Here is a 27,366-nt window from a genome sequence, read left to right on the forward strand (position 1 = left end):
GTGTGTGTGTGTGTGTGTGAAATTTTGTAGACCATTTAACTTGGGGAGGTCTAAGAGGTATTTTAATGGAAATGTGAAATAGGAAAAAATATAGGTGTGGGGTTTAAATAGACATCAGAGCTGGAGATTAACATTTGGAACTCATCACAAAGGTGGTATTAAAATCATGGGACCAGGGCAGCCCTGGTGGCTCAGTGGTTTAGTGCTGCCTTCAGCCCAGGGAGTGATCCTGGAGACTCCGGATTGAGTCCCACGTCAGGCTCCCTGTGTTGAGCTTGCTTCTCCCTCTACCTCTCTCTCTCTCTCTCTCTCTCTCTGTGTGTCTGTCTCTCTCTGTGTCTCTCATGAATAAATAAATAAAAATCTTAAAAAAGAAACAAACAAACAAACCATGGGACCATATGAGGTCCTATAGGAAGTAAATATAGAGAAAGGGAAGACACTTAGAATTGAACCCTGAGGTGTTTCCACTTTTATTTTCTTATTTTCTTTTATTATTATTATTTTTTTTGGTTTCCACTTTTAAATATCAGAAAGAAAGGGAGGAACCCAGCAAAAGAGACCAAGGAAAAGTGACCATAGAGGTTAAAAGGAAGGAAAAACTATGGTCCAAGAGACTGAGTGAATAGCTATCAACTGTCGAATCCTCTTGAGAACTGAGGATTCACATTTAGATTTGGAAATGCAGAGGTAAATAGTGACTTGAACAGGGAATCGGTGGGGACGGAAGCCTGAGTACAATGGGTACATGAGACACTGGAAGGAGAGTGTAGACAGCTCATGAGGAGTTTTGCTCTAAAGGACATCAGAGAAATGAGTTGCACCAAGGGGGATGCACCATCAATGAGAAGAATTTTTTTTTTTTTTTTTAATGCATAAGAGATGGGATAGCATGTTGTAGGCTGCTGGGTATGACCAGTAGAGTCAAAATGAATTTGAAGAAGAGAGACATGCTGGAACAACATTCCTGGGTTAGCAGATGAGGATAGGATATTATGCCCAAGTGCAAGGTTGTTCCTATAAGCATGAACATTTTAACTACTGCATTGCATTCAGCCAAGAAGGCTAAGGTTAAATAGAGACAGATGAAGGATGTTAGTGGATTCAATGGTCAGAGCTCATGAGAGCTGTCTTCTAATTGTTATTTTTCTTAGAGAGCTAGGAAGCAAGATATTCAGTTGATAGAGAAGAAATGTAAAAAGGTGGAGGATCCAGAAAAGGGAGGATGTTTGGAAACAGTAGTTTCAGAAAGAGGACAGTGAACCAGTAGTAGAATTCCATTCTGGAAAGGAAACAGAATCACGGGGCAGCACCATTTCAAAAGCCTCAGCATTTACTCAACACATTCCACTGAGCCTATACTGCCTGTGAGGCACAGTAGGAAGTAGTGCAAATTCCTAAGAACTCGGTGCATCTACAGATTTTTAGGGAGTAGAGGGACTGAGTATTTCATCATATTCTCTCGGTAGATTCATTTCACATGTTCAGTGCCATGGTGTTCCCCCCCCCTTTGTCCTCTGATTCGTATAACGAGTATGTACCCACCTCTATCTGCAGTGTCTTTCCAGATAACTATTTTTATCTGTTTCTGTTCCTGATGTATCTTAGCATTAGCCTTTTCATTGTTCATCTTCGTGACCTTATATCCTAAGATTAATACAGCTGACAGGATATGGGCAGTGACTAACATAATTGCTATACTTTTTTCCTGAAACTGAAATTACTTTTTGGAAAACAAAAGAGTTCTTTTAATTAGAGAAATATTATATGTGCTCCCATGACCTCTTCAATTAAAGAGGAAAAGTTACTAACACATAACAACTCTTATTTTTGAGCCTCAACACTTTTGGTGTCGGAAAGCTTTCTTCCTCCGTTTTTTGCACCATAAGTAACTGCTATATACCATCCCTCCTACCTTAAGTTAAGGTCATTGGAATTTTTCCACTGACCTGTCTCTAGATATTTTTACCCTGGGGACAATTAATCATCATTTCATATATATTTTTTATTTCCTTTTTTCATCGTGTTCAGGGTTTATGCGGACATCAACACATTCTGATTAGATTTGGAATAATGTTTTATGCTGTTGTAGACAATCAGGACAGAGTGTGAATTCAGGTTATATACAATGACCATTTACTATGACATTACTTTCTGGAATCAACTCTTAACCAAACTTTTATTTTTTTATAACTAACGGGAGAGTTTGGCAGAGGGCCAAATTTTAAATTATGATAATAAAAATCTTCATTTGCAAGGTAAAATAATCTATATATTAGTTTCACTTAGCCTGATATTTAATTTTAGAAAAATGGGCTCTCATCAGTCTCCTTAAATTCAATATAATCATTCTTTCTACAGATTTACCTTCACAAATCCCAGAGAGATACCCACTCCTCTTCTGCTTGAATACTTGGCATGGCAGACTTCACTGATTAAAAAGATTCTTTTTTTTAAGTTTTTAATTTATTTTGTTTTATTAGTAATCTCTACACCCAAGATGAGGCTCGAACTCACAGCCCTGAGATCAAGAGACTCATGCTCTTCCAACTGAGTTACCCAGGAACTTCCCAAAAGATTCTTTTTTTTTTTTTTAAGATTTTATTTATTTATTCATGAGAAATACAGATTGAGAAAGAGAGAGAGAGAGAGAGAGGGAGAAGGAGGCTCCATGCAGGGAGCCCGACTTGGGACTCGATCCTGGGACTCCAGAATCACGCCCTGGGCCAAAGGCTGATGCTCAACCACTGAGCCACCCAGGGATCCCAAAGATTCTTTATATAATCTTGAATATCCCATAATGTCTTTCCCAATGGTCTTCAACCATTGAGTCCTAATTCTCAGAGATAATAAAGAAAAAGTCTATACCTATATAAGAGATGTGGCTTGCATGTTCTCCCTGGTTTCTTGTTTCCATTTTAGATTCCCAAAATACTCTTTTCTGAATATAATCTGTTTTGTTTCAAAAGGTCTTTTCTAAAATCAAACATTCTCATCCAAGTAAGATTCTAACAAAGTACAGTTGGAGGATTTCACCCTTTTCTCCAGATACAGTATTTTAATTGATAAAATCCGCCACTTCATTTGCTCCTGATTTCCACACTATATCACCTTATGTTAAGTTACTTTTCTAAAATACTTACGTATTCTCTCCATAGATGGCAAGTAAAATGTAGCCCTTTATTCTATATTATAAATAGATTTAAAAAAACTAAAATCACACTATTTCCCCGACCTAGAAATAGCTTCTTGAAGAGAACTCTTATGTTTTGTTTTGTTTTTCCCAAGTAGTGACTACTCCCTTTTATTGTGATTTTATTACGTTCATTTAGCTATCAGGGAATCTGCTCCAGGGATAGGAACTCTGGCTTAACCTAAGACAGATTATTCCTTTATTCTTGCCACGAAGGTTAGTTCCGGAACAGGCCCATAAGGATCAATTTTTACTCAAATCAGGTTTTCTGTTTGAGGTCTCAGGCAGCCAACCTATTCTTTTTTCCCAGGACATAAACAAGAGAGGATAGAAGGCAGGCACCAACTAAGATGGCCAACTGGCAATCACTGGAGCAAATACCAAGGAATCTTAGTCTAAAAAAATGGAGAGAGAAATCTCATTTGGATGATATCATTTTGCCCCTGGGTGAAGCCGAACTTGAAGAGACTTTACTCTAGAATTGTAGTTAGGCAAATCAATAAATTTCCTATTTTAAATGGCCTGCCATTTGTGAAAGCAAGTATCCTCAGTGCTAAACCACTGTTCATATTTAATGTGCTCCAACCTTCATCCTGCTTAAAAATATGTTAAATGCATCTAGGTTAAATGCCTCATGACATAAGTCTGTGGCATCCCCGTTCTAAATGTATAATGGGCAACCTACCAGGACAAAGACACAGTTGCCATTCACGCCTTGCTGTCTGCGTGTGCTTTTGTATCCTCCCTATGGGGGCAGTGCTCACAGTTTATTTTAAATGTCTGTTTTCTCTTTTCTAAGTTCTTTAAGAACAAGTAGCATGTCTGTTACACTGATCTATGTCCAATATTTAGCAGATTTCCTTGCCGATATTATGTCCTTATTAAACATTTGGTGAGTGAAGGAAGGAAAGCAGGATTTCTATAAGAAAAAGAAGAATTAAACTCATAATATATCCTCTTTATTACTTTCCTCAATGTTTATTTATGCCTGTCTGCAATATGCCTGCAAACTAACTAGGGAAAAAAAGAAAAAAAAAAAAAAAAGAAAGGAAAAAGACACACAATCTGTAGTCATCATTTCCTAGAGTTGGCAAAAAATATTTGAGGATTGCAAGACGGTGAGTTTTCTTTGGTGAACTCCTACTGCCTTTACTAATTGGTAACCATGGCCAAGTTCTTCAATTGCTCCAATTCTGGGTTCTGTAAAATGGGCATTATACTCTCTACCTCAAGAGTTGTTCTAAGAATTACACGTGAAAACACTGAATACATTTAACTGTTACTACTTTAAAAATGCTCTTGATAAAAAGAATACATATTGGCACTATTAAAGCTATTTTGAAAATTTGCTTTCAGTAAACTGGGAGAAGCTGATATTGAAGGATCAGCTGATATCATTTTAATGTCTTCTAGACTTTACTTTCATAGAATGAAAAATCTTAAGAAGTTTAGGAGACATGATTTATAAAAGTTAGTAGATATTTCACATCTATCTGCTCAAATGTATATCTCAGATCACAAGCAAAACTCAGACTATGTAATTCCCCAGCAACTTGTCAAAATCCCCCCATATTTTCTAATAAAAAATTAATTTCTAATTAATATCTTACTTCCTATACCTCTCTGCATAGTCTCTCATTAAAATTTAGTTTATGATGTTTGCAAGAGACCACTTTGTTTTAATGTTAAATTAAATTATTTTGTTAGGAAATAATTCATTCTGAATATAAACTGTAGTTAAAAATAATTTATCTGGGCATCTGAGTGTCTCAGCATTGAGCAACTGCATCGGCTCAGGTCATGACCCCGGGGTCCTGGGATTGAGTCCCACAGCACACTCCCCGCAGGGAGCCTGCCTTTCCCTCTGCCTGTGTCTCTCATGGATAAATAAAAAAATCTTTTTAAAAAATATACAGTAACAATTAAAAAGAAAAACATTGATACGAGATTTGGGAGATAATAGAAAATTATAACTAAAATAGAAATTAAAAAGCTTGTTTGTGAGGTCAATTCAGTTTTTCATGTGAAGTCTCTTAATGTTTTGAGATTTCAGTTTTTTTTATCAACTTGATTGTACCAATATGAATAATATGATTTCAGTTCTTCATAAAATTAATACATTGAAAAAAGTACCCAAATTATTCTACTAGAATCTAGAATTCCCTATTTTAATGCTACACATGCCCATTCATTTTCAGATTCATTTCTCTGGTTGGTAATAGATGTCCTTCATTAAAGCTTTTAAGGAGGGCACCCGACTGGCTCAGTTGGTGGAAGATGTGATTCTCAGGCTGGGGGTCGTGAGTTCCAGCCCCACACTGAGTGTAAAAATTACTTAAAAATATTAAATAAATAAAGTGGGAAAGTGTTTTTTTTTTTTTTTTAAAAAAAAAGCTTTTAGGGGCACCTGGATGGCTCAGTGTTTGAGTGTCTGCCTTCAACTCAGAGTGTGATCCCAGGGTCCTGGAATTGAGTCCCACATTGGGCTCCCCACAGGCAGCTTGATTCTCCCTCTGCCTGTGTCTCTGCCTCTCTCTGTGTGTCTCTCATGAATAAATACATAAAAATCTTTAAAAAATAATTTATCTAATATGGGTACAGGAAATACTTAAAATATCGATATGCCCATGCAAACAGAGAAGGAATATTTGTAGTCTATTTACTGATTCTTTCTCATATGTATTTTAATCCTCTTGAAAGTACTTCACAAAATGCAGCACAACTCAAGTTTAGGGCTTATTTTCTTTCTGTCTTCACTCAGAGGGTAATTCTGATTCTCTACATCAAGTATTAACAAGATTGAAATAAGTCACTTGTAGATCATTCCTTTCTTTCCAGGCCTAAGTCAATTTTAATATAAATCTTTTCCCTTTCTTAGGTTTAACACGTACTTTAAATTCCTTTTTAAGTCAAAATACCTTTGCTTCATGTTTGCATTGGACCCAAACATATTTTTGTATTGTGCTAACCAAAAACTAGAACATGGAAGATTATCCCCAGAGATCCTATAGCATGGCATGATATTAATTCTCTCTCACCTTCTTGAAGCAGTTTAGTTTCTATCCAATAATTCCGATGTGATATAAGAGGTAATCAAAGGTATCATATGAAGTAACAAGGCACAGCCGTTCCTGTGTTGTTCCATTACCAAATCTCCTGTCCTCTAGCGAATAAGCAACAATTGTCTTACATTTCTGTGATTACAAAACACTTGAAAATATATTCTATTGCCTTCAAGGCAATTCAAGTATTGTAAATGATTTTAATATAGTCAAGCTGCCATCATCTGAACTCAGACTTGCAACCTAATTTACATGGGAACAAAATGCTAACTTGAAAGGAATATATCGTTGCCTTATAATTAGGGAGTACCCCTAAGTCAAGACTGGGAGTATGAATTAGATCCAGTCTATTTGTGCCAAATTTACCATTATTTACTTCCTTAACATTTAAAAAAAAAATCTCATTTAGAGTGTGCAATAATATAACTGCACTGATATCACTCAAAAGTGTGTGAAGTATCTATTTTTTCTTTGTAACTTGGTATTAACTGGTCGATTACTACAAAATTTGTAGAACTGTGGAAAAAATCAGTGTTTAAGTTTCAAAGTGTTAAATAATACGTAGCTGATGTATTTGTCAAATCCTTTCTAAATACATATGTGCAAAACACAAAATACAAATATAAAATGACTTTCTGAGCCCCTTTTCAAATAGAGAGGAAAGAGAGTGAGCACAAAAACTCATATTCATTGTCTCAAGATACAAGTCTGGAAAATGGAAGCTTGCTCTTTTAAAACTAAAACTTAACAGTGAAAAAATATTTGAAAGATACTATGTATTATCTTATCCAAGATTTCTGTACATATAAAAATCTCAAGGAAGTTACTTTTAACTACACATAAATTTATTTTAGTGATCTGTAATCTTCCATGTAAATTATTTTGAGCTCTAATAGCTAGAACAATCTCTTATAAAAGATTCATAAATTAAAATAGATGCTATTCTATGTCTGGTAGGCAAAAAATTTAATGACATATTCAAAGCTATACATCTCTGTAAAGTATTATTTATAATTTCTCAACGACAAAAGTAGACTTGTATAGGGAAATCAAATAGTCAAAGATTTTAGTTTGTACAGAATTTAATTGTATTTGACCCAAACAATGATTGAAAATATGCTATGGAAATAGATAGGGTTGCATTCTTTAAATCAGCATAAACCTTATGAAGTGTTTGGGTTTTTTTTTTTTTTTTTTTTATGAAGGAATAATTCTTTAAAAGCATTAAAGTGCATCTCACAGACTTACCTTTTACCAGTCAGTGAGCATCAAGGACATTTTGATATGTCTTTTTCTAAAACTAAGGCTTTCAACTCAGAATGCATTTACTATTGGAATTTTAGTTTTATCACCAGGGCTGCTAATCTTACATCGTATATCTTGCAGATGCATTTTTTGTTTTGTTTTGTTTTGTTTTGTTTTGTTTTTACAAGGCAATCTAGATAGATTCTTCTTCATAACTTGAAAACACCAACTTATTACAACTGGACCATCTGTGGCATTATCTCAAGAAAGGCAGATTATTTTTTTCACCCATGTGCTCATCAAACAATGAATTCTAAATTATCTCTTAGACTTCCACTTATACTCTGTCCCTTTGAGCATCAGTCTCTGGCATTGTGTTTATAGGTCCTAAATTCACTTCCCCAAACAAAACTGAACAAGACAAAAAAAAAAAAAAAAAGTCTTTACTTTTTTATATAGATACAACAAAAAAAGAAATCACTGCTTTCTTCTCCATTTTTGCACCTCCACTGCAATCTGGTTTTGTTCTTCCACTCCACAGGAGGTGCTCTCCTCTTTCCGGCCCTCCTGTCACTGCTTCTAAATAACAGTCGCAAGATTGATAGCTTCGTGATTCTTGAACCATCCATTTCTGACATGCCTCTAATACTGAACTCTTTTGCTTTCCCTTCAATCTCTCCAGCGATTGCTTTCAGGCTCTTTTGCTTTATTTTCCATTATCTAATCCCTACATACTTGGAATTCCCCAGGTCTTGAATCTGGATTCCACTCTCTTTTTCTTTTGACGCAATCTCTCTGGGTAATATCATCTATTCTCATGGCAATGACTAGGATCTATATGGATTTCTGTATGTGTAGCTTTACTTCAGAATCCCCCATGAGACCCAGACCTACATATCTAACTGCCTCTTTCAGGGTTAAAATCCTGACCCTGACGTTTGCTAAATGTTTGACCCCGGGCAAATTAACTTAACCTCTCTGTGTCTTAGGTTACTCAATTTATAATGAAAATTTTTAACAGTTTATTTGTTCATTTATCATAAAGATTAAATGAGTTAGTATTTTAAGACAGTGAAAAGAGTTCTGATACAAAGTGTGAATGATATGTCACATACGCTTGAAATTTAACATACTCAAGAGGAAACTCAATTTTTTCCATCGCGGCTGTTCCTCAACTCAATAAATGCTATCATCATTTAACCGGCTTCCCTCTTCTCTTTTCTCCCACTTACCCATTATCAAGATGAGTATATACTTGTATAAAACATAAACCAGAATGTTTTCCTACACTGTGAACACCCTTCAGGTGTTTCCTATCACATTTTTAATAAATAGAAAACACCTACTTATGTCCCTACATATTCTGACCCCTTGTACTTCCTCTCAGGCATATTACATGGATATCACACACACATACACACACACACATACACACCATATTCATCATCATGTAAACACTCACACATCAATGTCTGGATCCTTCCAATATATCAGATTCCAATTCAAATGTCATCTCTTAGAAAAGCCTGTTCTTTCAAGCTTATCTATTTAAATAGCTCCCTATCCCCACTCATTGCTTTCTGTCATTGCCTCAAATTTGTTTCCCCGTGGCTCTTACCCCAAGTTGTACTTCTGGATATTATGTTCACTAATTCACAGTGTGCCTCACTGGTCAAACTGTAAGCTCCGTTGAGGCCTATGTTCATTTATCCACCTCTGTGTGCTCAGCACCTAGTATGATGGCTGGTATGCAGTAGTGAATACTTCTGCAAGAATGCATGCCCAAATGAATCAATGAATTTGTCCTTTTCTAGCAGCTATTCCAGAAAAACTGGTCAGGTTTTTCAGAATCTTTCTTGTCATTTATAGTCCTATTCAGATAATTCTTGGGGAAAAAAATCATATTGCAAAGTGTGATAATGAAACATCATTTTACATCATTATCAGTTATCATGTCAAAATCATCTTCATAATTAATAGGCTCATAAACATTCCAGGGTGGTAATGAAGTTAACTCCAAAAAGTTTCTAACAACTTATAACTCCAAAAAGGCCAGTCTGAGAGAAATGAATCATAGTTTTCCACCCATTTCTACAATGGTATATATTTTCTCCAGGTGATAGCTGTTTCATTACAAGGAAAAGCAACTTTTAATTTTTTTAACCATTATCATCTCATCAAGCGCTAAGAGAGTTATTTCTTCAAAAGTATCATTTTGTGAAATAAAGAGAGGAAGAATATCCCTGTTTCTTTGATCTATGGCTTAGGTAAAGAACACCACTAACTACATTTACGTATGCCTTGTGGGTACTTCAAATTGCCACGTTTTTTATCACTTTGCTTGATTGAGCCAAGTCTGTGCAATTCAAGGCCTTCAAAAACCTTCTCTCACTATATGAGTTTCATCTTATAAAATATTTTCTACCTCTTCGTGATAGATATACCTTAGATAGCCTCTTTCAACTTCCATTTTACCCTCTTTCCGGTTGGAAAAAATGGAATGCCAAAAATGTGCATCTTCCAGATTCACTTGCCATGGATCAAATTCTACCAATTAAATGCAGGAGATTGAACAGCAGAAATGTTTTGACGAAGGTTCCTTGGATGTGAGTCAGTTTGCCGAGACAACTTTGGTGACTGAAGCAGCTTCTTGCCTGGCTGACATGGCCTGGTCTCAGCAGTCCAGGAGTAGCCCCTTTTCTCCTGTCCTCCCACCGCTGGCATATGCATCCACTCTCCTGCACAAAAGCCTGTCCTAACTTGAGTGAAGTCTTATGTCTAACACTGAAGTCTGCTATAAGCATAGGGAGATGGTTTTAAACATTTTAAACGTTTTTATTTTTTTTTTCTGGTGGCTTTTTTCATGGTATTCAGGCTGAAACACACCTCACAACACTGTAAAAATATCCTGGTGATTTTCCCCCCCCAATTTCATGCAGTGTTTTTTAAGTGGCAGATATTTGTTTCACCAGGATCATTTAAAATATATACAATGCAAGAGATTATTATAATGAACCTTGATTCACCAATTACCCAGGTTCAACCATTATTAATTTGTGAACTGGCAATTTTATATCATGTAAAATCCCACCCACATTTTCCTTAGCATAGATCATTTGTAAAGTGTGATTTACCAGTTTCAGGCAGTAGAGGCTCATTTATCATAGAATTTAAGTCTTAGATTCATTTGCATTTACATAATTATAAAATATAAAGGTAATAAAGTAAAATAACAATATAAAATATAAGTAACTTTATATGTTATATAAACGTAAATAATATAAAAGTCTACATAAATATAATAAATTATCACAATAAAACCCATAAGCATCAAGGCATATCTTACACATTGTAAATTTTCTACTCTTTGGGGCTAGAGTAGTGACATCATATATTTTGCCATATTCCTCCAACTATTTTAGGAAAAAATGACATATGTGCCCCAGCTCTTTAAGATTTCTGGTTATTTTCAATTTCTCTCATTATGTCTGGAAATCACTGCTTTCACGTTTCAAACTGGCTGTTTTTAAACCATATTGCCTCTCACGTGAAAATACAGTTGGAGAATTAGCAAACTCTAACAAGAAACAAGAGTTAAAAACCAGCATTAATTGAATCTCTGCTGCTCTCTCTCTGTCTCTCTCACACACACATATACACACACACACACACACACAATTTTGAATATTTGGAGGTTAAGAGCTTGTAAACAAGCAAATTATACATATTTCCATTAGGAAGTTGAACCAATTTCTAAGAGCTGACAGTATTTTGTGTAATCAAAAGTAAAAATGGGGCAGCCTCGGTGGTTCGGCAGTTTGAGCGCCTGCCTTTGGCCTAGGGCGTGACCCCGGAGTCCTGGGATTGAGTCCCACATCAGGCTCCCTGCATGGAGCCTGCCTCTCTCTTTCTTTCTATCATGAATAAATAAATAAAATCTTAAAAAAAAAAAAAAGCAAAAATGACCAACACACACACATAAAACTGGTTCCAAGAAGGCCAAGGTTGTTTTTCAAGACCAGCTAAGCAGTCCTTCCCAAGTGTGCTGAGCAACCACCCAGGCAGTTCTCTGTTTTAGTGGATGGGCACATGAGCACCAGCCTTGCAGGAAGGGAATGGATGAACGCTGACCTTGTGGGAAGAAGTATTGGCATAATCAGTTGTCTTGCCAGTGGTACGCCACCTGGCTTTGACATGACTGCTGGGCTAATAACACAGGTGTCCAGAAAGCAGAGAAATATCAAATCTTCCCATCACTCACTCTACCTCAAGGTGTGCACACCTTTCTTCTAAAAAAAAAAAAAAAAAAAAAAAAATTTCTGCTAAAAAAACCTAAAACCAAACCAAAACGACAACCACACACATCACAGTGTTGGCAAAAGTATTTTTCTGCTTTTGCATTTGCAAACATACAACAAATACTTTGAAGGTTACAATTCAAAACTTGGTTCTGCAAATACTTGGTAAAACCGATGGCTCAGAAAAGAGAACCATCTTTCCCTTTAGCACCCAATCGCGTCACACACACACTGACCCAAGCAACGAATTTCTCAGTATCATCATATCGTCAGAATTGCATTTTTCCTTTCTCATGATCAGATACATATTTCACTAGGGACATGAGGAAAGTTTTAAGTCACACAAAATGAATGAGTGTTCAATAAAACACAACTGACTCTACAATAATACATCCTTAATAATAAAAATTTGAACGCAAGGTATTTGGCACTCAGACCCACAGAACACCTAGAGGTCTCTTCCTGAGCATTTCATGAGTCATATACCATCAGGCAACTCTTAAAATTTTATATTTCTTTTTACGCTTTGTACAGCATAATGTTCAGGATTTCCTGCAATTTCTATTTGCTACTTTCTAGTATCCAGTTTGGCCTCCTACGGTCCCTTTTCAGGACCCTTCCCCATCACCTTTTTCCCCCACATAGGCTAGATACTCCTTAGGAAGAGAAAGGTTTTCACTGACACCATACAGTCCTGCTCTCTCCACACAAGAGCCTACTTTGAAACTCTCTTCAACCTCTCCTTCATTGAAGTTTATCTACGGCCTCATTTTCTAAGGCATTGTTCCCAACCTATTATTACACAGAGAAGATCTGGAAATCTCATCCACTTTAAGTGTTAATAACTGAGAAGAATTAGTTTGTTACCCCGTACACACAGGCCCTAGGAGATTTGCATTTTAATGGAGGACAATGCGTTCATAACTCAAAGGAATGGAATATCTCTAATGGTGGAATTTCAAGCATCACTGACACCAGCAGGGGAAATATTTGGGGGGTGAGAACACTTAACACCAAACCATAATATCTCATGTTATAAGACAACTATCTTTTTCACCTAGACTTAGGCTTAACCTGAACAGAAGCCAGTATTCATGTTCGAACGAGAATTAAACACAACTAAATATAAAGCAAAAATCTAAGTTGTGGAACAATTATATTTCTTCACAGGCTGCACGAGTCTCTCTGAGCCTCTTAGCTTGACAAGGCAGTGTTATTCTGCTATGTAGCTCTTCTCCGTTTCATTATGTCTTCCCTAGGATGGCCTTGAAAGTTCTCGTCAGCTTCACTAAACGTTAGGCTTCTTTCTGACCGGTAGGCTCCAGCCTTCCCTTTACCAGAGGGCATTTACCTCAGAAGACTTGTCATTGTAAATTCTTTCTCTGCTCCTTTGAGACATAAATCTTTTTCAGAGCCTCTTCCAGTGTTCTAACTCAAGAATACCTTTCTCAGGGATGAGGGAGCCATCCCTTTGAAATGTAATCATGGAGAACCGCAGCACCCCCATCACCCAGTTTCTGGATAGCAAGAATCTAAGTCCTGTGGATACCTGGGTCCGAGTTGTAACACTACACTCCTTGCCATTAAGTCACTGAGTTAAGAAAATAAGTTTACTTTTGCTTTGAGGAGGCCAATTAGCACACACAGGTGGCTGGCAACCCTCCGCCCCCTCACAGCTCTGAAACACCCTCCTGCTTTTTATTTCAGTGAAATTGAGTTCAGAGTGAGTTGTAACCTCTCTCCTTTATCACAGCAGCCATGAATAAAAGCTTCCTTGTCTGCTTAGTTTTGTCTCTTGCCATGTTTGTTCTGACGGCCTGCACATGGGCAGATTTTGGTACCTATATCCACTTTGTCTACCTCCCCCTGAGATCCCCTCGTGGATAAGTGTTGTTAACACAACCTGACTGAGGACACAAAGTACAATACCTTTTTTTTCCACATCAATGGCAGTGTCCTTGTCCGACTTCTTTTTGACATCTTCTTTTTCTGATAGTAAAATGAGAACATTATAGGATTCGATCTGTTTCATTCTCACATATGTCAGGGTGCACCCAACTGCCATCATTCAACTCATCTTATACAGAGGAATCTTAAATCATGGCCATCGTCATGTCAAATATGAGGAAACCAGAACCTTCATTATGGAATATTGGCTTTGGTGTGTTTTCTCTTCAGAAAGGGAGAAAATTTTTGCTAAGCTCAAAAAAAAAAAAAAATTCTCATGCCAATGGAAACATTAAACATCATTATTAATTATGGAATATTTCAATAAGTTTTTCCTAAAGGACATTAAAAGGAATATAGTGAAAGTTTTCTGGGCTATCAGGCCACTGGAAGCTTGTCAGAAGCTCAGGAATCTCCAGAGCTCACTTGGGACTTCAGATGCACTATTTGAAAACAACCCTCTAAAAGTAACAAAACATGTCAAACCAATCAACTGTTTTTTTTTTATTTTTCCCTTATACAACAATTGCCCTTTTGATAGATCCTTTTTATTAACCTGAGTAAATAGGAATTCTCGTTTTTGTATTTGCAGTCCAATGAATTACTGAATTAGAATTGAGCACCAGTCCTCACGAAGACAAAAATTCAATCAGTAATAATTTGTAAAAATACTCTTTTTAAAAATGTGTCAATTTCAACTTCATTTCAAATATTGATAAATTTCAGGAATGGTTGTTAATAACAATAAAATTATTAATTATTATTCATTTTTGCCTAGAAAACAAGAGCTTTCCCAGTAGTGTTACAAAGGGTTACCAACTGACTTCTGTGTTAGTTTTTAAATTACTCACCTTTCTTTTTTGTTTCAGAAGTTACTTTCTTCTCAGCTTTCTTCTTTTCCTCCTCTTCTTTTCCTAGAGAAGAAAATTTAGTACAGAAGAAAAACCAAGTTTTGAATGAAGGATGACTATTAAGGCAGTTCTGCCTCCAGACAGCTTTATGACGTTGAGCAAGTGATTTAATCTTTCTAAGCCTTATTTTCCTCATTTGTAAAATAACAGTACTTCCCTCAGAGTGAGCTAATGTTTACAAAGCACTCCGCACAGTGCCTGGCTCACAGTAAATGCATAAAATTGTAGGTTGCTAATATTGTTTATAAATAATGAACGAGATAGTGTGAGCTTTCCCAACCCAACAATTGTTTGGTGCCTAAAGTAAGATAGCATATGAAATTAAAATCTCATTTCTGAGGAAAGTACAGCAGGTAAGCCAGGAGAATGACTTTTTTTGTTTTCTTTTCATATGTTCAATCTCATTAGACATAATACACCAGGACCTTTAACGATATCTATTTTGACTTAACTGTTTTTCAAATCTGCTTCTCATCAGCAGGCATTTGGAGCTTGGTGACATCTGTCTGGCAGTCATGATGGGGACATAGCTTCCACTGCCCTTTCCGAGTGGTTGTATCAATGGGAATGCTCACACTTCTTGCACCCAGGGGTTGTGGTAAGTCTGGGTGCCACATAGAATGGCATGTGGTGCCTCTAGACTTCTTCATGGAAGATTTCTTCTTCAGAGATCTGAGAAAATCTTGGTCTGACAGCAGAGGGAACCTTTAATGCCTACCTGTAGCCCCCTAACAACTGGACAACAACTGGTAAGTGAGCAAAGTCACATAATACAGAATTTTTGAAATGGAATATTCATCGTTTTTAGGTTTGAGTAGGATTAATGATAGCAATCAACTAATTTTTATTCTCAATGAGGAGTGCTATTTACCTTATATTTGAAACCGTTTTCTGTTTGTCATTTGCACTCTCACCACAAGTATAGATGTCAAGCTTTCAAAGATTTTCATTACCCAGAACTTAATATTAAGAGATTGCTTCTATGCTAAAGAAATTCAATGCATAGTTCTAGTGTGAATGCTGAGGTTGTCTACTAATGATTGCATCTTATTAAATGTAGGAATTAATTCATTCCCTTAGGTATAGAGATTTTTTTTTTTTTTTTTTTACCTACAAGATCAAAGACAACACTTTCAGTGTTAGAAGTATGATTTGTAAAGAACCCCTTCTCATGACTCCTGGAGATAAGCTCGTGTTGTAGGGAGAAAGATATTCACACTCTGTCTAAATGTGTTTGCGGTGTACCATTAGGGCTCATCCAGTAGAAGGAGAAAGTCAAGAAGTCCAATTTTGATAGTTCCAGAGTTAGATATAAACCAATTCAGTTCCACTTTGCCTTTTCCTAAAGGTTTATGCATATTAAATATGTAAATCGTGTTTCAAATTCTGAATAAAGATACCTTTCATTTAAGTACCATTATTTCCAGCTTGTCTGGGAGAAATTTTACATAGCAGGGCATTTTCCATCTTATCTAAAAAAAATGCACATATGCATTTGAGTTGAATTGACAATCGACTTGGCATTTGTTAAACATTTGTGCCAGAACATGGGTTAATTAAAATACAGATTACTTGTAAATATGTCTTAGCCCATGTCAAATATCAACGCTGTAGTCACAATAAGATCACAACTCACTGTCCAAGGCTCTCGGTTTCATAATGGAAATGAGTAAATATTTCATTTAGAAGTTCATGCCAATTAGTCCATCTTACGTTGAACTTCAGAATGAGAGTAGATATTTGAGGTCATGAGACAGAAGACATTCTTTTCTTTTCTTTTTTTTTTTTTTAAGAGAATACCCTTGTGCACTAAATCCTACCCTTTAAATTAATATAACTGGAGTTTTATTGTGGTGATACAGTATTCTTGCCTTAGTTCAGATTGAATTAATGCTTCCATTTACATTGTGCCTGTGATTATGGCCGTACACTGAGAGAGTCGTGAATAAAAGCAGAAGTCCACAAAAAAGCAGGTATAAATAATGTACTTTAATAACATTTTTATGAATTAGACCTTTAAGCTGTCATTATGGGGCCTACTTTATTCATGGCGAATTCATTTAAAACATCAGCTTCTGAAGATTCTGCGTTTCCTCAAGCACTATTGTCTCTGTTCTGCAGGTGATTTGGCAGCAGCGGAATTAGTGGAATTATAAAAGACACAACAAATTCATTATATCCTACTTGGAAATAAAAGTAACCCACGTTTCTTTTAGGACAACTCTCCTTCCCCTGACCGTTTGTTTTCTCCCTCAACAGTCAACAATATGCTTCCCTTTCCACCTGACTATGCACCCCCAATATTTAATTTCCTCCTCACCCTGTCTTCCAAATCGTTTGCTGTTTTGTTTGTGGCACCTAGAGAAGAGTTAGAGCATTTAATGCCATTGGCGTTCAGAGGGGTAGCAATTAAATGTGTCTGTAACATGTGAACCTATCAATGCTTTGCCTTTCTCTGGCAAAAGTGTCACACGCCCTGCAATGATGGCTCTATCTGGCAGGGATCACAGGGAAGGCTGGTTGAGAGAGAAATCCTCTCCACAATGAGCAGCTCCGAGCCACAAATATGTTATTAGCTTCTGCATAAATTAACATCAGATGAAAGAAAAATTAAATGACTTACTTTTTACTTTCTAAGCCCTTACAATGGGCTTTTCTCTTGCTTTTGAACGTTTTTATGCCTTCTCAAAGCCAGAGAATGAACAATAGTTAATTATCATCGTAAAGCTTTCTAAGATGCCTGTTCCCAGCAAAAACGGGAAAACAAATGCAAATGTTTAATTTTCATCTTATGTTGCATTAGTCGCCTCTTTTCCTTTCTGCTGTAGAGATTATCCAAATTTTACACGTCAGACGGGGGCTTCTCTTCTAAACCTGTCCAGCCACGGTTGATGTATTCTTGGTCCCAGTCAAGTAAATAAGGGTGTATTTCTTCCCCAACAATGTGCTCCAGCACATCTTGTCACTGCCACCTTATTTCTCTAGAGTGCCAGAGGTTGGCTTGGAAGTCCACTCATAGCGTGATCATGGGAAACTTCACACAAGCAGATAAATTCAATGACACCAGTGATTATTGCAGTTCTCCATCGTTATCTTACAGAGGCACGAGGCAAGAGAGAAAGCACGGGTGCTGGCATCAGTGACCTTGGTCTAAATTCTGTGCCTGACCCTTTCTGGTTGTGGAGAATTGAGCAATGCGCTATGACACCCTGAATATCATTGTCCTCTTTTGAAAAATGAGATTAATAAAACCTACTCTACTGGCTTGTTGTGAGGAATGGAGACCCTGAGCTGAGGTGCCTAGACCAGAGGGGATGTTCATAAAATAATGTTAGTAGCAAGTAATCTCACGCTATTTTAGAAATGATAAAAGTCTGACCACATATAATATCAGTGATTTCTCTAGATATGACACTTGTTGATGTATTTGAGTAAGTACGCACTAATTCTTATTTTTCTGGATAAACAGAGACTATGTCTGAAATATTTTATGTTGAGAAACAGCAGGGGGAAAAAGTACATCAGCAGGATTTTACATGTTAGGAAGGAAAGATGTGCTGGAATGAAGTGGATTCCAGTCTCAGGTTCACTGTAATTAGTAGCCACTGCCTTATGCAACTTTGAGGAACTCTTCTGTCTTCATCCATAAAAGGTGGGGGGACAAGTAGAGTGTGTTTAGAGCCCTCTTCACCCCTTTATTCCTTCATTCTCCAAATGAGGCATGCTTCTCCTTGCATTTATTTCTCAATTTTGCTGGGAGCGGGTAACTTAGAAAGCTTTCACTTCATACATTGCTACTATATGTTTTCTGGCTTTGAGATGGCTTAAAAAATGTTAAATCTGGAGAAAAGCCAAATTTTAAGGCTTTAAGTAAATATGTATGTTGTGTATGTCATATATACATGAATATGTGCACAAGGTATCAGGTGGTAATAAGGGTCAGGATTAGAGGATTAGAGAACGAGAGGATGGAAGGCAGCATTGCTTTTTGGGGTTTCTTTGGTTTTGAGTTTTTTTTTTTTAAGGAAGAAGAAAGGTAAATCTTTCCAAATGGGTAAGATTTGAAGAACGTGTTAAAAAATATGGGAGAGCTCTGAGCTATGGAGAAGACTTTTGCAGCAGAAGAAAAATATCTGCCAAGACCTTGAACGTAGAATCTGTTGTTTGTGGTATGACCGCCCCATTTTACTGTAAGATAAGAGACCACTGAGAGGTTTCAGGCAGAGAAATTATATGACACTGAGTTACATTTTAAGAGGCACTTTGGCTGTTGCTGGGTGGTGTTAAGTGCCCCGTTGGACTCTGTGATCCTATTGTAAGGAAGAAACTTAAGAAAGTAAAAGAATTCAGTACAAAATTTTCTTTTTCTTTTTTCTTTGTTTTCTTCCTCTGAATTTTATTTGGGATTCTTGAAGGAATGGAACATTGTAGAATGGTGCGAGGAGAACCTCACTTTACATTGTAATTAGGTTGCTATGGCAGCAAAGCTCTCTAAATTAAGGACTTCACTCAAATTATCTGGCATAACTAAACTGGCCTGTCAGAACCTGAATCCGTTGTCTTTGCCTTGGCTTTTCCTTTAGTGATTGCTGGATTATTCTTGGAAGCCAGCTCTTCTCATTACCAGCTATTAAAACAACCAATTCACAACCAGCAATCCTATAGCACCTTTCAGTGACTGCCCAGAGACTCTTAAAATGACAATGTTCTCAATCAACAGATGTTTATTTTGCCTTATGCACACCCCTAGCCAGGGTCCACACTTTGAAGAGATTCCTTCCAGGAACTAGGTAAAGGAATAAGAAGTGGGAAAGCTTAGTTACAGTAAGGACAGTTCATTAAGCCTCAAAAGGATTATGGACAAGGGATCTCAATAATTATTTTATGTGGTCAGAGCAAAGTAAAAAAAAAAGGGGGGGTAATTTTGGTTGAAAATGTTACTTATTTCAAGGAGACAGGAAATTACACTAACAGATTAAAGCACGTGGCCTTATGGGCATGAGCATTTACTTGGTCCTCAGGTAAAAAGTCTATACATTCTGTAGCCAGTGAGGAAATGGACTCAGGAAAAAGCCACTTGCCCAACTTCCCAAACCCCATAAATGACACATCAAGAGTTCCAGACTAAGCATGACCGCGCATCCCATTCTCCCTCCTGCAAGTGGAAAACGAAGCTTGAGGTAGACTCATTCTATCAAAAAACTTGCAAGTCAGCTTGACCCCAGTTTTGCCTCTACCCCATGTCATCAGCTTTCAGCCCCCTCACAGCCCGTTTTCAGACATAAGGACAGTTTTCTTTTGGACGCAAGGACAGTTTTTTTTTTTTTTTTCCATTTTTTATTTTGCAGGCAAAAGGGAATGCAAAGAGATAGATTCCTTGAAACATTTCAATTTGCAAAAAAGTGTCTTATGTTAATTATACTTGATATTTAAAACAGATAAGGTAGATTTCCCCTCAAACCTTTCAGAAATGATAAAAGCTTTTTAAATAAGTGATTGTGTTACTTTTGAATGGGTTACATTTACATAGATGAAGGTTGCCACATCTATTTATTTTCACTTTCCTTTTTTTTAAGATTTTGTTTATTTATTCATAAGAGACACAGACAGAGGCAGAGATACAGGCAGAGGGAGAAGGAGGCTCCAAGCAGGGAGCCTGATGTGGGACTCGATCTCAGGACCCCAGGGTCACAACCTGAGCCCAAGACAGATGCTCAACCATTGAGCCACCCAGGTGCCCCTGTTTTTTCACTTTTCTATCTGGAAAGAAAGAACAAAGGCAGCCTCAGTGTGTGTGTGTGTGTGTGTGTGTGTGTGTGTGTGTGTTAGAGAGAGAGAGACAGAGAAGAATAAGACAGAAAAAACTCTGGTTTTTATTTTTCCTCTCAATGCTTTTACATTTCAGAAAGCAAATACTCAAAGTTTGTTGACTTTACTAAGCAAGAAGCTCTCCATCTCCATGCATTTATCTCTGGATCGCTTCATATAGTACAATTGCAAGTTTTTGTTGTTTCCCTTGTGGGGTTTTTTTTTTGGGGGGGGTGTTGTTTTGGGTTTTTTGGTTGTTTTTTTTGTTTGCCTGTTTTTGTTTTTTGTTTTCTTTGGTGCTGCTGACATTTGGAGACTTTGGAAGAATTCTTTTAATACTTTTAAAGTTTATTTTATGTGTAATCGTTGCTTCCTCAAGGTCTTTTATTGTAAACATTTCCAATGTGTCTTTCTATAAAGGTGAGAAAAGCATAAATACAAGATTCTTTTCTAATCCCTTTTCATTTTTAATATCACACAATTTATAAAAGATTACTTTTTAAATATTTTCACCTCGATGGTTTTATTTTTTTACATTTTTCTGTATTTGGAAATGGATCACAAAAGTACTTCATTACATCTGGAACGTCAAGAATGTCTAGAAACATCAGAAAATTGAACTTTTTCTTTTTGTGATGAAATCATCAATATTAGAGAAAGCTGGCTATCATTCAAAATTGAAACATACATCACTTTACAGTGTCATTTCAAAGATACTGCTATTTTTATAACAGATTCTTGAGAAGTTAGGACTTGATTTACTACATAAATTGAAAAGACATAATAGTTATTTAAAAAAATAATATGACTTGAAAATTACTAAAAGTTATTGGTATATTGGGCACATACATAAGTCTGATTTTCAAATGAAACCTTTCAATCTAAAAAAAATATGCCTAATGGACGTCAATATTAAAAAGGAAACAGGTATCCTTTTAGAGAGTACAACTTTAAAGTTGCCAACATTTTATATGTTGAATTCAGCTTTATTTTAACGCATGGGCTACATAAATTTCATCTTCTCTCATGAACTATACCAAACTACTAACAAATTCCTTTGTTTCCTCCTTACACATTATAATGTCTATTCCAGTAGATAAAAAAATTATGTTTTAATGTTAAAAACATTAAGAGCATTAAAAAATTTTTTAAAGACATTTAAAATCCACATCTAATTGAAGTGAGCAACGCCCACTCTTTATTACGTGAACAATTGCCAAGACTCTTTACTCCATTTGGCTAAAACACCTGGCTTTAAAGACTCATTTTGTTCTAGAGAGGAAGAAAAATATCTTTTGGAATTGTAACAAGATCCTATTATAGGAAGAAACATTTAGGTCAAGCTGACTCAAATAACAAAATAAATGTTTTATAAAGAAAAACTGGTACTTACATGTTAGAGCTTTGAAGGAACCCAGTTCTTTTTATAAAATGCTTTATGATAAAAATTTGCTAGCATGAGAGAGTTCCAATCAGAGTTCCATAATAAGAAAGCTACTAATAGATCACATTAACTCATATGTCCTCCTTTACTTCCTCTCTGGTCCTTTATAGATGAAAACACAGGGGAAAAAAGCTGTTTTTTTTTTTTTTTTTTGATACCATGATAAAAGTTCTGAGAGAAACTTGAGACAACATATAACAGATGGGTCCTTTTCTGTTTCCTGCTTCATGGGTGCCACCCCTGCTACAGGAATGCTGCTAAATAAATACTGTACTGGAAAGTCAAATCAGACAGGCAAGCCCCAGCTATACTGTCAGATGTGTATAAGGAGAAAAAACTTCTCTTATAGATCGGTCAATAAGAAAAAGTTACTGGTTTTCACCACACAGTCTTTATAATGATCAATAATAGGAAATCAAAACCAAACAACAAGGGGAAAATTCTAAGTTTAGAGGCGCAAGTTTCTTATGAAATATATTTGATGTCTACTAAAATGTATTTATAGTTCATAATCCATGGGAAACTCCCATTTTTTCCCATTCCTCTTTCCCTGTTTCTTGACACTCTTCTACCTGTTTGGTTTTATGTTTCTTTTTAAAAAAGTTTATTTGACAATCAGTTATTAAGACTTTTCCACAATACTAAGTGAATTACACTTGTCTTAACACACTAGGTCAAACATAACTGTGTTATCTCGTGTTCAGCCCTACCACAGTGTTGCAATCAGAAGAAACAAGAATCTAAAATTCCAGGAAGGGTTAAAAAAATAAAAATAAAATAAAATAGGAGGAAGGTTTGAAAATAAATTTAAATATTTCCTGAAGTCTTTCAAACAGCTAATGTTGTTAGCTGTTAGACAGTCTAAAGATTGATTCTTTTATTCAAGCTTCCCAATCCTCCCTCATGCTAGCTGTTTCCCTACCCCCTCCCCAAACCCTTCTCTTCCTCAAAAGCACACTAAAAACTTACTCTAGCCCATACTGGATCTCCTATATGCTTCTCTTGACTTCTTTTCTCATTATCCAAATCTTTTATTTTCTTCTGGGGAATAACCCTTTCTGTTTCAACATGAATACATTTAATTCTTTGGATTCCTTCCAATTTTTCTGCTTTTTTAGCATATTCTGAGAAGAACACAAACACTTGGGACCTGACTAGGTAAACCTAGAATATGCCTTAGATGTTAAGGTGGGGGAGAAAAACTGAGAATATTTATGTTAATATTTGTGCATCCATCACATATATAAATAATCAGTTTTTAAGAATCCTTTTCAAGCCATTGGAAGGTGAAAGTCAAATAAACAGTGTATAATACATATAAAATATGCCTTATCAACTACTTATGTATTGATAAGGCTTCTAGTCAACGGTAGGCAATTGATAGTTAAGTTTTCACAAAGTCAAGTTATATATGGATTTTTGACTATAAGAGGGAGGACAGTCAGTTCCCTCCACATTGTTTGAAGGTCAACTGTTTATCACTATTATAGATATATTCTCTTAGATAATTTACTTGATTTCTCTGATCTTCTCTAAATTCTAAAATGATGTGAAATCATATTCACTGCCTAAAGTTGTTTTGAGGATTAAGTAGGATTGTTTAAAAAAAAAAAAAAAGTAGCATAATTTTTCCCCATGAGGAGTAGCCTCCTATAATTATCTCATCTCCAGACCCTCAATTCTTACCCCTCAGCCATTCAGACTTTCTATAGCTGATACAATAATCTATAATGCAAATCAGATCATACTTCTCCTTTGCTCAATGGCTTTAGTAAGCTCATGCAGTCCATGAGGAGGTGTAAAATCTTTAGCTGTGTGTGCAAAACTCTTCAGGATATGATCCAAGCCCTGTATTAAGAAATTATCTAGAGTTTCACATATAGTGACTAATGTAATTAGTGCAGTTGCCTTATTATCTTCTATAGAGAACAATGAAAGAAGTACCATAAAATGTAATGATTTATTATATACACAGAGAACTTTCATGATTAAAAAATGATAATAATAATAATAGCAATTAATAGTTGAGTACATAACTATTCTAGAAAATTTAAGTTGGAGTAACCTGGGTGGCTCAGTCACTTAAGCATCTGTTTTTGGCTCAGGTCATGATCTCAGGGTCCTGGGATCTATCCTTTGGTTGGACTCCTTGCTCAGTCTGCCTCTCCCTCTAGAGCCGTCTGCTCCTCCCCACCCACCCCACTTGGGCTTTCCCTCTCTCTTAAATAAATAAATAAATAAATAAATAAATAAATAAATAAAATCTTCAATAAAAAAAGGGAAAATGTGCTAAGTTATATATATGATTTCATTCAATTGTGTTAGCAACTTTCTAACTTAAATAAGTAGTGAAAGTAGTTTGGTTTATATATTTTACCAAAATTTATAACTAAAGGTCAATTCCATTAAAATTGCTGAAAGATATAAGTTTATTTCACCACAAAATAAAGAAAAAATATTATATTGGCCTAAATAAAGTTCAATAAAATTTATTGTGTCATAGAGTTAATGGAATAAGAACTGGGCCAAATTTCTATTTTATTATTTTATGCTCTTTGCTTCTCAGGATATATCTCACTGAAGAGCTAAGGTGATAAAGTTCTTGGCTTAATAGAATTGTAAATAAAACATTACTAGCTCCTGTAGAACATTGTCCTCGGATGCATCCTATGGTAAGAAATAATCTTCTAATAAGTTTCTTATAATGCTCCTTTCTCCTCTACACAAATCCTACCAACTCACTCTTTATGGTCCAATGCAAGTCTTGTGATTTCATTGCATAGCCTTGCCTTACTCATATCTCATCTTTCTCCTAACTTTTACAGCCTTTATGATCTGAACAACTCACTTTTGTATGTCAGTAAATAATGCTTCATAGTGTTATTCACTGCTTAGGGGCATGCCTGGTTGCCCCAACAAATAGACATCTCTCTCCAGACCACAACCATACTGTACATATCTATGGCAGCTCTTTTTTTTTTCTTAAAAGATTTTAGTTACTTATTTGAGAGAGCAAGAGAAGGAGAGAGAACAAACAGGGAGAAGGAGAAACAGACTCTCTGCTGAGTGAGAAGCCTGAGGTGGGTCTCAATCCCAGGACTCTGAGATCATGACCAGGGCTAAAGTCAGATGCTTAACTGACTGAGCCACCCAGACACCCCCAATAGTGGCTATTTAATCACTAGGCAAAACCATGCAGTCTTCCTTCTGCTCTCAAGGCAGTTTATTACCAACCCACCAGCCTAAAAATAGTAAGCTTGAAATCTCTGGGTAGAAGCAGAAAGGGACTTAAGAGACCATTCAAGTTCTGGTCCCACACTACACAGGTAAAGAAATGGAGACCCTAAAATGTCAGTTGATCTGTCAAAGATCAAACAACTGATTAGGGGAGAAACTGTGATTAGAATCTGAGTCCTTGGTCTTCTCTCTAGAGTTCTTTTGCCCACCTAAGAGTGATGCTTTTATGATATTATTTACAATCACCATACTAAGTATCAGTCATTTATTTATTCAAGGTATAGAATATTTATTCACCTTATATTTGGCTTTATTTATGCCAATTATATGTTTATAAGGGAATATTAAAAGTAATTTTAAAGAGCGGCACCTAGGTGATTTGGTTGGTTAAGCATCTGACTCTTGGTTTGGCCTATGTCATGATCTCAGGGCCCTGGGATGGAGCCCCCGTTGGGCTCTGCATTCAATGGGGAGTCTGCTAGAGATTCTCCTTCCTTTTCCATCTGCCTCTGCTTCTCTCCCCACTTATGCTCATTCTCTCTTTCATATAAAGAAATAAAAATCTTTAAAAATAAGTACTTTAAGGAGAAGATGCATACTTAATAAGGGATCACTTAACTTCTTTCTTCCACATACTTGCCATAGGAAAGTTGTAGCAATTTTTACACTAAATGTCCAGTAATTACAAATGGGTGGAAGTCTTCTATTCTTCAGAGCACAATAAGAACAAAGAACATGATGTTTTGATGTCCATGTTGAGTAGAGAGAAAGAAAAAAATCCTTTCTCATTGTTGATTAAAAATAATGAAAATAATGGGATCATATCTGGTAACTGTGCTTAATACTAAGATTTTATGAAGCAGCTGTTTTTGGTGATGGGGTGAGGATGGACAACATTGCCCATAGTGATTTGTTTAATCACCGAGGATTTTGTCTTAGAGCAGTGAGGGGCTAATCCCTTCCGAGAAATACAGTTCTTATAAACATTAGATGATAAAGTGGCTCTCATACTAAAGGTAAGAATAACCCATACTGTAAAATAACAGTTGCCACTTCATTCAGGGGAAAAGTCAATAGATCGGTTCCATAATGAAATAAGTGGTTAACTATTTGAACTTGCAGACTTTTTAGCCCAGTGGAGCTCCCAGTAGACATGGGAATTCTCTCACAAAATGCAATACTTTTTTTTGAAATAATGTGAGAATTAATATTATATTTGAGTTAGTCCCTTTTAAGTGATGTCTATAATTAAATGCAAATTGACAATGCCCAAGATGATTATTTGAGGTGGTTGTTATAGGAGATCTGTTTATTGCTATTGTAGCCAATTTTCCACGGCCAAAAATGTTCTAAAAAATACAGTCAGAGTCAAAGGAAACAACTGATTTAATACACAATTAGCCTTCATATCCAAATATTTAAAGCAATAAAAACTTCATTATGATGTGCAAAGCATGTGATGTGGGAAGAGGAGTGAAACTGAACAAAAGCAAGGTACAACTTCAAGACATGAAACAATTAGCCTGAGATAAGAAGCACACCAACGTTTCCAAGAAGGAGTTGAGTGCCATGGGAAACGTATTTTCTTTGTTTTAAGTGCCATGAAAGCATAAAGGAAGCTTTTAAGGGCCTTACAGACATGAGAGCAGTTGTAACAGAGCAGACTCGTAACAAGGTCTATGATTTTTAAAAATCTACTGATCAAATTGTAAATTGTTTCCAATGCCCTGTGAACAAATTTAATAATCCAGTCTATACCTAAAGACAAAAAATGCAGAATATGTTTAAGCTCCTACATTTTGACCTGTTATATCTGTATTCCTCAAATCAAAAAGCACACTTCAGTGCCACATGTAAGTTCCTTTTTTCATAATGCCATTTTCTTGCAACTTGGTCCTAAGGAAGTTCCAGACTAAAATAGTGCATCAAGGGCTGTGCATAATCAGCCTCACTAAAAACAGCTTGATTAATACTAAATATGTCCTAGTTCCTAATCAATTATGTTAATGAAGTCGCAGGCAGCACATCTGCAAGCCCTGACAAAGCCCATGATCTCAGCACCGCCTGATAACGTGGACTCCTTGGAAAGCTGCTCGGTGCCAGTGTCCTCAGCGTAAAAATGACTTCTCTGGGAATTAAAGGGAGGTACTAGCAAAAGCCTTGTAATCCCGCAACACCGTTGTTACTCACTTAAGCACAGTATTGGCTTCCACAATGAAAT

At 36.2% G+C, this 27,366-nt stretch overlaps 1 protein-coding gene and 1 long non-coding RNA gene across 28 annotated transcripts in view; one reads left to right on the top strand and one right to left on the bottom strand.

Annotated features, from left to right (window-relative positions):
• Nucleotides 1-27,366, bottom strand: part of TRDN (triadin) — a 361,517-nt gene that overhangs the window by 181,752 nt on the left and 152,399 nt on the right. For all 19 annotated transcript variants that reach the window (XM_077902099.1, XM_077902108.1, XM_077902007.1 and 16 more), the window contains 2 exons: nucleotides 14,597-14,659; nucleotides 13,728-13,787 (listed from right to left, as the gene is read on the bottom strand). In XM_077902099.1, the coding sequence (XP_077758225.1) occupies nucleotides 13,728-13,787; nucleotides 14,597-14,659 (123 nt within the window). The remainder of the gene's footprint in view (nucleotides 1-13,727; nucleotides 13,788-14,596; nucleotides 14,660-27,366) is intronic.
• LOC144316345 (uncharacterized) overlaps nucleotides 15,151-27,366 on the top strand; it is a 46,137-nt gene continuing 33,921 nt past the window's right edge. For 3 of the 9 annotated variants that reach the window (XR_013382248.1, XR_013382265.1, XR_013382270.1), the window contains exon 1: nucleotides 15,154-15,405. This is a non-coding gene — a long non-coding RNA (uncharacterized LOC144316345). Of the gene's footprint in view, nucleotides 15,406-27,366 lie in introns of all 9 variants that reach the window. The other 6 variants (XR_013382256.1, XR_013382273.1, XR_013382287.1 and 3 more) reach the window with 4 other exon arrangements.

Source organism: Canis aureus, chromosome 1 (assembly GCF_053574225.1).
Source record: "Canis aureus isolate CA01 chromosome 1, VMU_Caureus_v.1.0, whole genome shotgun sequence".
Taxonomy (NCBI): Eukaryota; Metazoa; Chordata; class Mammalia; order Carnivora; family Canidae; genus Canis; species Canis aureus.